Source organism: Trichomycterus rosablanca, chromosome 3 (assembly GCF_030014385.1).
Source record: "Trichomycterus rosablanca isolate fTriRos1 chromosome 3, fTriRos1.hap1, whole genome shotgun sequence".
Lineage (NCBI taxonomy): Eukaryota > Metazoa > Chordata > Actinopteri > Siluriformes > Trichomycteridae > Trichomycterus > Trichomycterus rosablanca.
In genome coordinates, this window is record NC_085990.1 from 31,821,150 (window position 1) to 31,836,747 (window position 15,598).

Genomic DNA, 15,598 nt, shown 5'->3' on the forward strand with positions numbered 1-15,598 from the left:
ATACAGTGTGCCAGTGATTTCAGAGAATAACACCTATATTTTGATCTAATTATACAAATGCACTATATTCCCAAAAGTATGTGGACACCTGATCATGAGCTTGTTGGTGATACCATTCCAAAACCATGGACATTAATATGGTTGTCTCTTCCATGGAACTGACATAAGCATGTCATAAATGTGTATATGCTTTTAGATAATCATAAAAGTTGATGCCAGGTATTATAACAGTGATATTTTCCAAGTACTGTCTTGACAGCATTTATACTATGCAATGTCATTACAAATTACAGTGATTGAAAGCTGTCATGACAGTAACTGGTACTGGAACGTAGCACTGTGACAGGTTTCTGACATGCTTATTTCAGTGTATTTAAAGAATGGTCAATCAATCTAACTGCAGGTCTTTGGAAAAAAGGAGTAGTCTAAGAAAATACATAAAGACACAAGGAACAGGCTCTAAACATGATAAAAAATGGGACCCTGGAGCTGTGCAGCAACAAAAATACCAACTTTGATATTATTTATTTAGCATGTATAGTGGATCTAAATTGTTTTTTTTTTTTTAAGTGACTGCATATGATATTTGGCATAACGCATTAAAGTAATAATCATTCACATGATGCAGGATTCAGATAAAGTCTTACCTTACATTGATATTCACACAGACAAAATGTAAGTTCAATTTAATCAGACATTTAATGAAAACACAATTTTGGAACAAAACTGGAATATTATGACTAAAGAAAAGGTTCTACATTTTCTAATACCATGACTTTATTTCACATGTCAAAGGCTCACGATCAAGCCTCAGCAGTCCATCTGTAATATTTATCTTTGTCCTCTGAATGCATGAATAATTCAAGTTAATCAAATGAAGGCCTGTGAAATGCTGAGTGGCTTGTGACGAGTGGCGGCGAGAGATCTGTCCATGAGCATCCGCTGCTTTGTCTCTCACCAGGACCAATCATACTCACTCCACTGTTCTTATGAAAAACAAATTAACACTTCTTTTTCTTTGAACCTTTCCTGCAGCTTATCTGTCATGCTTCCTCCTCGATGCTGTTAATGGCAGCGTTCTCTTCTAACATAGCCTGTCAAAAAAGACAGCTGTGTGACATTCTTCTTTGTATTATGATAAAAACTTTAACTAATTAGCAAATCACAATCATTAACAGTAACAGCTAAGCACAAGCACAATTTTATCATAACAACTGCAAAAAAGAAAGTGTTGTCTGGTTAATAAGGCATGCTATTTGGCAACTGCAGAACTTATAGACTAAACAATTAGGCCCAATTAGTCTGTAATATATTTGTTAAACAGACTCTAAAGCATCCCATCTGTCCCACTGATGATAATTGGCTCATTCTCTCTATCGGTTTGCATGCTTGGTTAGTTTTCAACAAGGGAAGCCAATATGCATTTGAATTCCATTTGTCTGATAGTGCTAGATTAGATATAGTGAAATGTGCAGAGGTAAAATAGAGTACACATGTTACTTAGAAGTTAAATCTTCCCCTAATATGTTATTCCAAAGGATTAAAAATCTTTTCATGAACAAGAAACTACTAAAATTAACTAAGTATCTTTTTTTATCTTAAAAATTTATACAGAGAAAATTATATGTTTTACCATGATTTTTTCCTGCATGGTCAGGGGTGCTGTAGATCCAGCTTCCCCCGAATCACTGTGCTTAATGCAATAACACACCTCAGACAGAATGCCAATCCAGCCATGCGCAGATGGGATTTTATAATAAGACTATACAGTGTATTAGTATTGTTAGATTTCTTTCATTTATAAAAGTGGTCAAACCAGTTAGTGTATCAGCCTGATCACATTATCGGCCAATATGTACAAGTTTACTGCTAATCACCTTATATTTAGTACATGTATTAAGTACCTTATATTGAGTACACGTATTTTTAATCATTCTTTATTTTATACTCTAGTATCACTTAAGCAATGCATGTTAAATGTAAATTCTATTTGTAACGTTTGCTTAGAGTGGACAACTTTTCAGTAGTTGTGTTATGCAGACTTAATAAAATATAAAATATAGACAAAATGTATTTAAAAATAAAATGAATGTGAATGCAAATACTGAAAAAATACATTTTTTACATTTACAATGTCACAATTTACAATTTAATCAATTCATGTCATGTACTTACAAAAAGTGTACTATATTACGAATTTATTCAAGTGTAATTAAAATTTCCTCGGACTGTTTAAGAAAAGAGTGTACTCAACTTACTGTATTTGTCAAGTGCATAAATAACACACATTGGAGTGCTCTGGTGGCGCAGCAATAAAGTAGGCTAACCCACCACTGCTGACATCCGAGGATCAGCCAGGCATTTATACAGACATGATTGGCTATGTCTGAGGGGGATAAGGTGGATGGGCGAAGCCCTGTGATTTATTAGCACCCTGTCCTGCTCAGTGTTTCCTGATGTAATCCTTTTAAATATTTTTTTTATCCAAAACAACTTACAATGGTGATGGAGTACAATACAAGCAATTAAGGGTAAAGGACCTTGCTCAGGGGTCCAACAATAGCAGCTTGACAATGGTGGGGTTTGAATCAGTGGTGTTTTAATCACTAGTTCAGTACATTACTTACATTTAAGTCAAAGCAACTTACAATTGTGACTGAATACAATCCAAGCAATTGAGGGTTAAGTGCCTTGTTCAGTGGCACAGCTATGGCAAACTGGCAGTGGAGGGTCTTGAATCAGCCACCTTCTGATTACTAGTCCAGTACCGTAACTGATAAGCTACCACTCCCTTGACTTTTTGCAAACTTTGTGTTGCAATCACCGATAAAGATGACATGAACATGCTTTATTTTGTACGTTTTTGGAAAAACTATAAATAATTAAATAATAAATAAATTAAATAATAATAATTGTTTAATAATAAATTAAATAAATAAATAATAAAAATCAAAATAATTAAAATCTTTTATTCACAAAAGTATTCACTCCTTTTCTGTGGCACTCTGTGGTCAGGTTCATTCTGTTTGCTTTAACTACTCGTGCGCTGTGTCTGGACCTCAACTGGAGTCCACCTAATGTAACTGCATTGAATGGACAAAGTTTGGAGAGGCACACGGCTAGATCTTTGTGGGACTTAATTTAAACTGCATTGTCAGGACAGAAAACAAGCCATGTAGTCCAAGGAACTGTCTGTGAATGTAAATGATCAAATTGGACAAAGTCTTAAAACAGGAGAAGATATGAAATATCTTGAAACATAAAAATATGAAACTATGTACTTACAACTACTTTGTATGTTCCTAAACCACACTGGTCATAATAATTTTGGAACAGAACAAATTTGGCATATATTTGTCAGTTAGCTTGGAGTTTGTTAAAGGGCATGTGAGTGACACTGCCAACAGAATAACATGCCTAATAACATGCCTGTGGTGAAACATGGTGGTGCCAGCATTATTGGGATGCTTCTCAGCATGGCACAACCACTGGAAAGGACGTTTTTCAAGAAGTGGAAAAATGTGTGTATGACATGAAGTTGCTGTGGGGCAAACTCATGGGACTGATGACAGCTGGAGATCAAAATGGTGCAGTGATAGGAACAGACTGGTGAGGAAGAGTGCAAGAAAAAATGCAGGAGGAGAATTACATATCTGGGCTGACAGCCTACCACTGTAATATACACCAAGAGGCCCTTTGAGGTAAAGCGCTGAGAATGGATCATGTTATGTGAGCTATAATGAAAGCAATTAATTTAATCAGAGCCAAGGGTTTTAATCATTGTGAATTTGTCATTTTTTAATTTAAGATGAATTCTACATTTGCTGATGTGCCCTACAATACAGAAATGCAATGGAGAAATCGAGGAAAAGTGGTGAGGAGACTTTGAGTTGCACAAAGAAATCTGTTAATTTATGGATAGCAAGGGTAAAGAAGTCACAGAGCTAAAGGATGAAAGGTGGCTATGTGATATGGTTTTTTTTTTGGTGTGACATAACAGACCATCTAAATGCGCTGAACCTACAACTGCAGGATCACAATCGTTCCAAACCAAATATGCACTTGTGGGAGAATCAAATGCATCAACATAACCTGGATCACTTTTCATCCTGCTAAGCAATCACAAGCAAACTCACTACCACAGCTTTTCCAGGTGCACGTTTGCTATCAAACGCAGCACACTTCACCCAGACTTCAAGACCCAGAAGTTCAATTTTGGGTTTTCAATAATTCATCTGCAGCTGATCCGAGTGCACCAATGAACATGCAAATAGAAAACTAGTAAAACTACAGTGTGATAGCACACTTAAGGCCAAATATGATTCAATTAGAGCAGGCCAGTTCCCTTCTTTCATCCCAGAAATGATGCCTAAGCTTGGTCTACAAGCTGCCCATATGTTGTCAATGTTTGATAGCACATACCTATGTGAGCAGTTGTTTTCTGAGATGAAGATTAAAACAAACAAAATTATGAGGACTGATCTCACTGACAGACAACCTACAGGGGTTGGACAAAATAACTGAAACACCTGTCATTTTAGTGTGGGAGGTTTCATGGCTAAATTGGACCAGTCTGGTGGCCAATCTTCATTAATTGCACATTGCACCAGTAAGAGCGAGTGTGAAGGTTCAATTAGCAGGGTAAGAGCACAGTTTTGCTCAAAATATTGCAATGCACACAACATTATGGGTGACATACCAGAGTTCAAAAGAGGACAAATTGTTGGTGCACGTCTTGCTGGCGCATCTGTGACCAAGACAGCAAGTCTTTGTGATGTATCAAGAGCCACGGTATCCAGGGTAATGTCAGCATACCACCAAGAAGGACAAACCACATCCAACAGGATTAACTGTGGACGCAAGAGGAAGCTGTCTGAAAGGGATGTTCGGGTGCTAACCCGGATTGTATCCAAAAAACATAAAACCACGGCTGCCCAAATCACGGCAGAATTAAATGTGCACCTCAACTCTCCTGTTTCCACCAGAACTGTCCGTCAGGAGCTCCACAGGGTCAATATACGGCCGGGCTGCTATAGCCAAACCTTTGGTCACTCGTGCCAATGCCAAACGTCGGTTTCAATGGTGCAAGGAGCGCAAATCTTGGGCTGTGGACAATGTGAAACATGTATTGTTCTCTGATGAGTCCACCTTTACTGTTTTCCCCACATCCGGGAGAGTTACGGTGTGGAGAAGCCCCAAAGAAGCGTACCACCCAGACTGTTGCATGCCCAGAGTGAAGCATGGGGGTGGATCAGTGATGGTTTGGGCTGCCATATCATGGCATTCCCTTGGCCCAATACTTGTGCTAGATGGGAGCGTCACTGCCAAGGACTACCGAACCATTCTGGAGGACCATGTGCATCCAATGGCGGTGCCGTGTATCAGGATGACAATGCACCAATACACACAGCAAGACTGGTGAAAGATTGGTTTGATGAACATGAAAGTGAAGTTGAACATCTCCCATGGCCTGCACAGTCACCAGATCTAAATATTTTTGAGCCACTTTGGGGTGTTTTGGAGAAGCGAGTCAGAAAACGTTTTCCTCCACCAGCATCACGTAGTGACCTGGCCACTATCCTGCAAGAAGAATGGCTTAAAATCCCTCTGACCACTGTGCAGGACTTGTATATGTCATTTCCAAGACGAATTGACGCTGTATTGGCCGCAAAAGGAGGCCCTACACCATACTAATAAATTATTGTGGTCTAAAACCAGGTGTTTCAGTTATTTTGTCCAACCCCTGTATATCCCATGAGTTAGAGGAGACATTAAGAAGCCTGAAGATCCAAACAAAAGAAAGGTGTTCTATATCCATATGGTCGCCAGGAGTCAACTTGATGTGCAACTCTGATCAGGATAAAGCAGTTGATGAAAATGAAAATAAATAGATAAATAAATAAACAAATAAATAATTATGTGACTAAACAATATGTGTAAAGACTATCCAAGAACTCTTGTTGCTGTAATTGCTGCCAAAGAGGCTTCTACAATGTACTGAACAAAGGGTCTGAATACTTTTGTGAAAAAAAAATTTCATTCCAATGTCATTGGATCTCACAAAAATCCTAAAAAGTTAAGAGGTGTAAAGATATTTTTAATTTACTGTAATAAAAGAACATTAGTTATGTGGTGGCAAAAGTAATCTCTATATAGATGTTATATTACCATCTGAGGAAAGTCTTTGCATAAGCTTTAGTACCCAATATACACCGATTAGCCATAATATTAAAACCACCTCCTTGTTTCTACACTCACTGTCCATTTTATCAGCTCCACTTACCATATAGAAGCACTTTGTAGTTCTACAATTACTGACTGTAGTCCATCTGTTTCTCTACATACCTTTTTAGCCTGCTTTCACCCTGTTCTTCAATGGTCAGGACCCCTGCAAGACCACTACAGAGCAGGTATTATTTAGGTGGTGGATCATTCTCAGCACTGCAGTGACACTGACATGGTGGTGGTGTGTTAGTGTGTGTTGTGCTGGTATGAGTGGATCAGACACAGCAGCACTGCTGGAGTTTTTAAATACTGTGTCCACTCACTGTCCACTCTATTAGACACTCCTACCTAGTTGGTCCAACTTGTATATGTAAAGTCAGAGACGATCGCTCATCTATTGCTGCTGTTTGAGTTGGTCATCTTCTAGACCTTCATCAGAGGTCACAGGACGCTGCCCACGGGGCGCTGTTGGCTGGATATTTTTGGTTAGTAGACTATTCTCAGTCCAGCAGTGACAGTGAGGTGTTTACAAACTCCATCAGTACTGCTGTGTCTTATCCACTCATACCAGCACAACACACACTAACACACCACCACCATGTCAGTGTCACTGCAGTGCTGAGAATGATCCACCACCCAAATAATACTGACTCTGTAGTGGTAATGAGAGAGTCCTGACCATTGAAGAACAGCATGAAAGGAGGCTAAAAAGGTATGAAAAGAAACAGATGGAATACAGTCAGTAATTGTAGAACTACAAAGTGCTTCTATATGGTAAGTGGAGCTGATAAAATGGACAGTGAGTGTAGAAACAATGAGGTGGTTTTAATGTTATGGTTGATCGGTGTATGTCTCTAATGTAACAATTACAGAAATACGCTTACTGTTTTATTTGGTTCCCTTAAAGGTTTTTAAAAGCACTGGGATACTTTTGTACACTGAGAGTTTTTAATGCTATGATAACTGAACAGTTTATGCTTTAAAAACTAAAATATGCCTTATAGTGTTTAATTACCTTACTGATAGTGCACTTTTTAGATAGACGATTTGGTACAGCGTTTGGTATGATTTGGAATGCAGCTCACGTTAATCACTGCCATTTTATTAGGCTCTAAATGGATTTGTATAGACCATCGACTATTTTGTAAGAGTCTGGTAAGACTTTATTTCCACACATTTCTTCAGACTAACTTGAAAACAAAGTGATAATACCATTTGGTATTGAAACATTTGCCAGAGACATAAGATACATGAGCAGTGTCTGTCAGTTGAATTAGGAGTAAAAATACTCAAATCTGCAATAGAAATCGGGATAATGGTTAATAATACATTGATTTATTAGGTCTCTTGGCTGTACCAAATAATTTCAACAATATTTAACATTTATATTTTGCCAAAATACCCATTTAATGTGTTTAAAATGACTCAAATTTGACTTAAAAACAAATCTAAAGATACAAAAACAGCCATTCAAAATCAGTTAATCAGTTAATCTTTTAAAAGATACAGTAACACTTGGCTTTTTTGAACATAAAAGGTTATTGAATGCCAGCGCTTTAAAATCATTATCATTCTTTTCCATCAGTGTGTGAATCAGTGTAGCAGCATAAACCTGGATGTCCATGATCAAAAAGTCTTTCTAAGGCATATAGCTGAGTTCTGATTCTGCCTTAATACAGACACAGTAATGCCATACCAATTTTCTTTGTCCATTTTCTATTATCGTTTTAGGAATAAGAATGCAATTAAACATTAAGTTTATCGCATGCATTAAATTGGCTTATGTTAAAAAAGCCAAATGTGATGTCCTTCAATATGATGTTATTTGAATTTAGGAAAAACCTTAAAGATTTGTTGAAATGGAAGTCTTACCTTTAGTTGTCAATGTCAGACACATGGTTCTCTATCTGTAAAATAAAAAAGACAAATTGTTTGCTGAAAATTTGGTTACACAACACGGTAAACAACATGTACAGCGATACAAACTGATGTTGTAAGCTGATTGCCGTCTTATGGTTTATTTGTAAGCTTTATCGACTGTGACCTTGATAGAGGATGACTGTCTGACGGAACAGTCTGTATCTGAAAAATATTATGTTCCATTAAAGTGTTCGTACCACTCATGATTTATTTGGGCTGTCAGTTAAATAGGCTAATAAATGTAACCAAGTGTGTGGCCATACTGGAGCAGAGATGAACATCAACATCACAGTCATTATTCCTCTGAAGTACAGGACTAAAAGGCTGAGTCATGTCGTGTCTTTGAGCTGCTGCAAATTTGCCCACACTTGCCCAGCCCGAAGCTCCCCAGACTGCTCACTTCAATGAATGCATATAAATCAGCTACAAATGACTCTATTAGTGTTTTTTGAAGATATAATCTCTTATTAGCTGTCAAATGAATATACTAGATACTGAATAAGAGCTCCTATACTTCCATTATCTACATAGACACTTGGTCATTGCACACTTCTGCCCTCATTTCCTTCATTTAAGGGGCACAATGACTTTGTAAAATACCTTGTCCATCAAGCTACATCTAAATTCAGCATCCCTATAGGCCTCTGTGCAGCCTGACTGCCCCCTGCATTTAATTTTAATTACTGTGCGGGACAGCGTGTGGCGTTGATAGACGTGCTACATTTCTGACACGGCTCTGCTATCTGCAGCCATGAATAATTCTGCTGCATTACATTTAATAGGAGAAGGAATCAAATCTAGTAGCTGTCACCAGTAACATGGCCTTTACCATTTCCCATTCCCAAAAGGAGCTGTCCGTACCAGATCAGCGCTGCCCTCCTCGTCATAGTCGTCCTCTCCTCCGTCAGACATCTCACCGGCCTCTGCGTCAAGCGCCCCCTCGCCAGCTTCTTCTCCCGAGTTCTCTGCTGTCTCTGATAGAGATTCCTCATGCAGAGAGTCGCAGTTGTCCTCATACTTCCTCTGAGCCTCTGAGATGGGGGGAGGCAGAGATAGCATTAAAGAAAGACAAAGAAGTAGAGACAAAGTGCCATAATAGCACAAAGAGATCAATTATTAAATATTTCAGAGACAAAGGACAGCATAGGCAAAACTGCTAATTAGTTTAGAGAGAAAAGACATGACACTGAGTGAAAGGCTAATCTGAGAAGACAATATTTTAGAAGCCTGAGATAATAAAGGGTATTAAAAAAAAAGGTTAGCTTTAAATCTGGTGGATGTTTAAATATCATTTGTTCCACAGTAACCTGAAGTTTAGCTTTAAATCTGGTGGATGTTTAAATAGCATGTTCCACAGTAACCTTAAACATTTGATGTGATGCTGGTATAGTATTACAAATAAAGTATAAACCCAATCTAGCTGGGACATTTTGTAAAATGCAATAAATTCAAGAATTTGTGGGTTTTTGTAATTAATTTTATTTAACTGACAAAAGTACAAATACATGACATTTTAACTGAACAAAACTGTATTTTGAATTTGATGCCTTTAACTACGACAGGGCACAATAAGAGTGAAAAGATTCCACAATAATTTCACATTAATCAGGTGACTTAATAACAGGCAAGGGTCTCAGGATTGGGCATAAAAGGAGGATCCACTAAAGACTAAGTATTTGTCAGCAAAGAGGGGTCATGGCTATTTTCTGCAAAGCTTTGTGAAAGACTTGTCAATCAGTTTTAAAGAACATTTCTCAATGCCGGAGTTTGTTGAACACCTTTGTGACTAGAGAACACACATATCAGTGCAAAGATATCCCAAGTCCAGGTTGCATCATGAAAGGCATCTATAAAACTGTGCCAAATCAAATATTTGGATGACTAGATTCACTACTTTTTTCAGCTGATCTTGAAGAAACTGGCATTGGCTTTGGCCTGCTTGTCCAGTAATTGTGAAAAGTCTTGACTCATGTGCACTGGTTTTAGTTAAGCTCATACTAGAGTTTAGCCGTGGTAAAATTAATGTTCTGTTGCCAAACTATTCTTACTTTTTTGAAACTGTAATGCTGGGCTCAGTCTGATCCAGTTTTTGCATGGGCGCTGTCAACATGCTTTATCTGCTTTCTAGTGAACTTAACCTGGTATAGTGCTGGGCGATTTTCACGATTAATTCGAATTAACGCTTTAACACAATGTTAGAAATGTGACAATCGCGATTGTACAAGTTTACAAACCTTATATTTTAATTAAAATACCAACATGTCACGAGGCAGAAACTGACCAGATGCTCGCGGAATATATATATCAAGGAAAGTTTAATATTAAAAGCAATCTAAAATCAATGTACAAAATAAGGCAGAGTCCAAGACCAGAGGATAAACAGAAAGGCAGAGAAAACCAAATGCGCAGGCAAAAAACAGTAAACGGAAGACAAGAATCATACACGGTAATAGCTAGATTCAGAAATAAGGACCACTTGGTATGCACGCAAACACAGACGGCAATACTTCGCAACGAGACTAACAGAAGTGTTTAAATAAGATTCATAGAATTGCGATCAGGATTGGCTGACCAGGGACATGTGAGTCCGTGGGAGCATGGGAATTGTAGTCCATATTGTTGGAAGCAGACCGTGCCCCCTCCATCCACCCCCCAGTCACAAGAGGACAAAATCAAAGCTGAGCTGACTGCTTACTTGATGTCCCCTAATGTAGATACTGATACAGACTCACTTCAGTGGTGGAAACAGTAGATAGGCTTGTGTTCCTTTTAAGAAACCTGTAAAGAACTTTTTGTGGTTTTGCACTTTTCTTAATGTAAGGAGGATATGCTTGCACATTATTTAAAGTTCGTTGTTTGTGAGCTTAAAAAAGATATAGCTAATTAGATTTCTATTTTGTTTTAATTATTGTTCATTATTGTTATATCGTTATTGTTATAAAGTTTGTGTCCCTTGAAAGAATAATTATAGGTGGTGTTGTTACTATTTTTGCACTTCTGCAGTCTTTTAAATAAAAATGCAAAAAAAAGAAATGTAAGTCTTTTTAATGGCATTATACAAGAACAAACCAAAAAATCGAAATCGAAGATCGTTAATAAATTTGAAAAAAATCTAGATTTTTTTTTTTTTGCAATATCGCCCAGCCCTAACCTGGTACTGTGGCGACTTTTCAATAGGCACGACCAAACTGTTTTGGGTGGTCTAGCTGACTCATGAGGAAATGTAATGTACCTCCTAACAGGTCCCACACAAGGATCCACAATGGACATGGGCTATGTCAGTCAGTGAATTGGATGCTACCCTCTCTTTTTATAGGCAGTATAGTTGTACAAGGTTCCCTTTATATATTGTTTTTGGAAACCCTGTTGAATTTGCACAACCGCTAAGCTCTCAAGTTCTCAAACTATGCTACTGTGATAAATTCTTCCCCATGGGCTTTGAAATACTTTTGAAAACCACTGTTAACACAGTCTGCTGCTGCATCAAGAAACGCAACCTAAAACTGTGCAGCAACCTAAAAAAATATAAAAATTCTATAAAGAAACGCTGAAAAATCATCTGGACTCAAGCTTAAATATGAAAAGAACCATCCAGATTGTTTGTCATGGTATGGGTGCATCAGTGCCCACAGCGTTGGTGACTTCCATAAGTTTTAAAGTACCGTTGATGTGGAGGTATGAAGTGGGGAACATATAACAGAGAAACATGTATGCTGCCATCAAGACTATGCCTTGTGGTTATTTCAGCAAAACTATACCAGGCCTCATTTTGTCTGTGTTTTAACAGTAGACACAGATGCACTTTAGTCAGTTAAATAAAGTTTCATAGTGATGATCTGCGATGGCTCCCAGGATGCCTTTAAACAAATAATGTGTAAATATTGATTTTATACAGTTTGGTTTTAATGTAGAAATATAGACAAGATGTTATAGTGTTCTTCCAATTATGTTTGATGTTTTGGGGTATTTTGTACTAGTGCTGTGTACATCTACCATCTACTGTAGGTGTTGTTCACTGTACGTAGTGACCCTAGCACTATTTTGAGCACTCTTCATCAGTCAAGCTTGTTTCATCTTAAGAGCCTGTTGTTTCTGTATCTGTTTAATAAAAAGCATGTTATTTCCTGGCAACCAGGACTCGACTCCTTCTTGTGGATCACCACTACATTAACACATCACAGATTCTTGTTTTCACTGCATTTTACAAAATGTCCCATCCTTTTCAGAAATGGGGTTTATAATTAGGAGAAAATATGAAAATAAGGGAAAATCATTGTAGGTTTTCTGAAAATATAATAATTACATAAAAAGAAATGTAAAAAAAAACAACAGCAAACATACACAGAGCACACAAAGTTAACTGTGATGACGTCAGGTCTTTAGAAAGGCTAATTTAAAAGCTTTTTTAGCCTAACTTAGTTATTTCAAAACCAGAACAATAAAATCTTAACCTGTGCACCTGATCTGTGATAGTTTTGTGATGTTGATTATTTACTTAAATTATTTAGATAATTTTTTACCAGGGATGTAATATAAAGTAAATTTGTTATAAGTTTTAATTACAGACATTGTAAATTTACAGAGTTATATTAGCCAATGTCCTCCTATATCCTGTGATATGTACTTTTCCTCCAGCTCTAAATAAACCCACCTATATCCTCAGTACACTGTGGTGTCACATGAACCTGGTTATGACAGAACGCTCTGGTTTGCTATCTCTCAGCCTGTCAGAAAGATTGATTGTTTGTGTGTGATCTTAATTTACTCCCCTTATCCCTGCACAACTTCTGTTTGTTCTTGGCAGGTTCCCACCCCACACTCCTGCTTACCCGCCTCAGCTCTCTGCTGCCTCTCTATCTTCTCCAGACGACCCAGGAGAGAGTCGATCTTCAGCTTGATCTGAGTCAGCTCACGCTTGATCGTCTGCAGCTGATCCGTCTTTACTGTATACACAAACACAAGACATAAATACATCAACTAACTGCTGAAATCTGAAATGAACCTAGATCATTTATATATAATTTAATCTGGGTTTCTTAACCTACTACCACTAGCTTATTCCTGTAACAAATGAGAAAACATGCAGTGGTAGCCTTTGACAGTAGGACGTATTATCACAAATATTAAAACATTATCATAATATTTTTTGTGGTCAACATTGTTGGCACCCCTAGATATTAAGTACACCATGTACAATATCTCCAGAAATGAAGTGTTTAGTAAAACTGTAAAAATGCATATGTTTAATACAGAAAAGCACAGGACACAATATAACCAGACCAAAAATGCTATTAGCACCATGCACAAGTCTATCCTCAAAGAGCTTGGAATCCTGGCTTTAACAGTTTAACTTGTTATATAAAAAAAAAAATGTTACTCAAGAAACTTCCTGGACATGGTAGAAAGAAGTAAATTGATAAGAGAACTCCACAAAAGTACAACATCCCGGGAACTTCAGGCTGAGCTGAAGACATTCTGAGTGTTGGTTTTAACCCATGGCGATATAGGCGAAATACAAGAAAGTATTTAGTTAAACCCCTGGACTTTTACACACCTTATTAGTTATAACTGCCATTTTTATCATTTTGCAATATCATCCATGATGACAAAGTGAAAACAAAATAAAATAACTGAAACACTAATACATAAAAACCTAAAATCTTTTAATAATATAAGTATTCAGAGCCTTTACTGTGGTACTCAAAACTGTGGTCAGTTGCATACTGTTTGCTAATCCCTGAGATGTGTCTAGAAGTCAACTGGAATCCACCTTTTGCAATTTAAAGACAGTTTTTGCAAAGGCACACAGCTTGCTCTTTAAGGACCCACCATTTACAATGTATTGTCAGTACAAAAACCAAGTTGTGAAGAAACTGTGTGTGGGTCTAAGACAACAAAGTGCATCAAGGCATAGACAAGGGCAAGGATTTAAAACAATATGTAAGGCTTTGAGTGTTTCCAAAACCACAGTCCTCAATCATTTTAAAATTGAATTAGTTTGGCACAAACTTTCTGTCAGAGAGCTGTCTGTCAGACCAAATTGGGCATTCAGGCAAGAAGTAGCTTAGTCAGGGAGGTAAGAAAGAACACAATGGTCAATCTGAGAAAGCTTTTGTACAGAGGTAGAAGAATCAGTTGGACAGATAATCATCTCTGCAGCACTCCATATATTGCCCAACAATTGCAATCTGGCAGTAGTGGGGCTTCAACCAGTTTAATACCTTAACCATTGATCTACTTCCCCAAAGACGAATAGGAAATTTAAAAGATGGATTCATTGCTGTCAAAGGTGATGCAACAATTCTTCACAACTCCTATATCTTGTATAACTTCTTGACTGAATGGGTCTGAATTTTAGTTTTGCAGTGAAGCCAGTTAAGCATGTAAGTAGCTGCCATCACCAGAAAGCAGGCACACACATGTTCACATGTCAGCTAAGTATCAAGTATGAACTCTTTGTCTGAGTCACTGAAACAGAGAAGAGTGCAGATACACAGAAAAATTATTTAAAAGTCTGTGCCAGGTGTGATGAGAATAATCATCAAGTAAGAGAGCAGGAATTATCACTGCAACAGAGCAGAAATGGTCTTTGAAGTGACATCAGCAAAAGAAATGACATATGGCATCCTTCAGAATGAGTCAGTGTCACAAGCTGATCTAAAGAAAAGAAGGTCATGACTTGGTAATGAGACATGAGGATGTTCAAAGTACGGAAACTTCTTCCCGCAGGTTTGTCATTTACTCTCTATAACTATGTCTCTAAGAGGTAAACGGAGAGTGACGAATATACTTTTTAATGCTCCAATGAATCCAAAAAGTGTTTACCAGAGGGGTTGGGTTTAGGGCTCTCTAGAAGCCACTGAATTTTTCACCACACCAAACTCATCAATCCAAGTCTTATTAGACCTTGAGTGTGTATGCAAAATTATCTGTTTGGTTTTGTTTTACTGTTCCTGAGTATGTGTTTTAGTAAAAATGTCTTCAAAATTCCAATTAAAAATGTTATAATTTACAGAATTTATTTGCAGAAAATGTTAACTGGTCAAAATTACAAATGCTGTTTTTAACAACACAAATTATTCATCATATTCAACATATTCAATACAATACTAATGCATTACTTTTTAAGTTACCATTATAAAAAACAAAAAAAATAAATACACATTTCTTAAAGTTTCAAGGGACAAAATTACCAGGTTACAAGAAACCTAAACCAAGAAACCTACCCATTTATATATATAAATTTGTACACCAATCAGGCATAACATTATAACCACCTTTCTAATATTGTGTTGGTCCCCCTTTTGCTGCCAAAACAGCCATGACCCGTCGAGGCATGGACTCCACTAGACCCCTGAAGGTGTGCTGTGGTATCTGGCACCAAGATGTCAGCAGCAGATCCTTTAACTCCTGTAAGTTGTGAGGTGGGGCCTCCATGGATCAGACTTGTTTG

General features: G+C 37.4%; 1 protein-coding gene across 4 annotated transcripts in view; it reads right to left on the reverse strand.

Annotated features, from left to right (window-relative positions):
- Nucleotides 1-680: 680 nt before the first annotated feature.
- LOC134309822 (RNA-binding Raly-like protein) overlaps nucleotides 681-15,598 on the reverse strand; it is a 299,334-nt gene continuing 284,416 nt past the window's right edge. For all 4 annotated transcript variants that reach the window (XM_062991166.1, XM_062991167.1, XM_062991168.1 and 1 more), the window contains 4 exons: nucleotides 12,975-13,088; nucleotides 9,007-9,176; nucleotides 8,098-8,132; nucleotides 681-1,094 (listed from right to left, as the gene is read on the reverse strand). In XM_062991166.1, coding sequence (XP_062847236.1) covers nucleotides 8,100-8,132; nucleotides 9,007-9,176; nucleotides 12,975-13,088 — 317 coding nt within the window. In that variant the 3' untranslated portion in view covers nucleotides 681-1,094; nucleotides 8,098-8,099. The remainder of the gene's footprint in view (nucleotides 1,095-8,097; nucleotides 8,133-9,006; nucleotides 9,177-12,974; nucleotides 13,089-15,598) is intronic.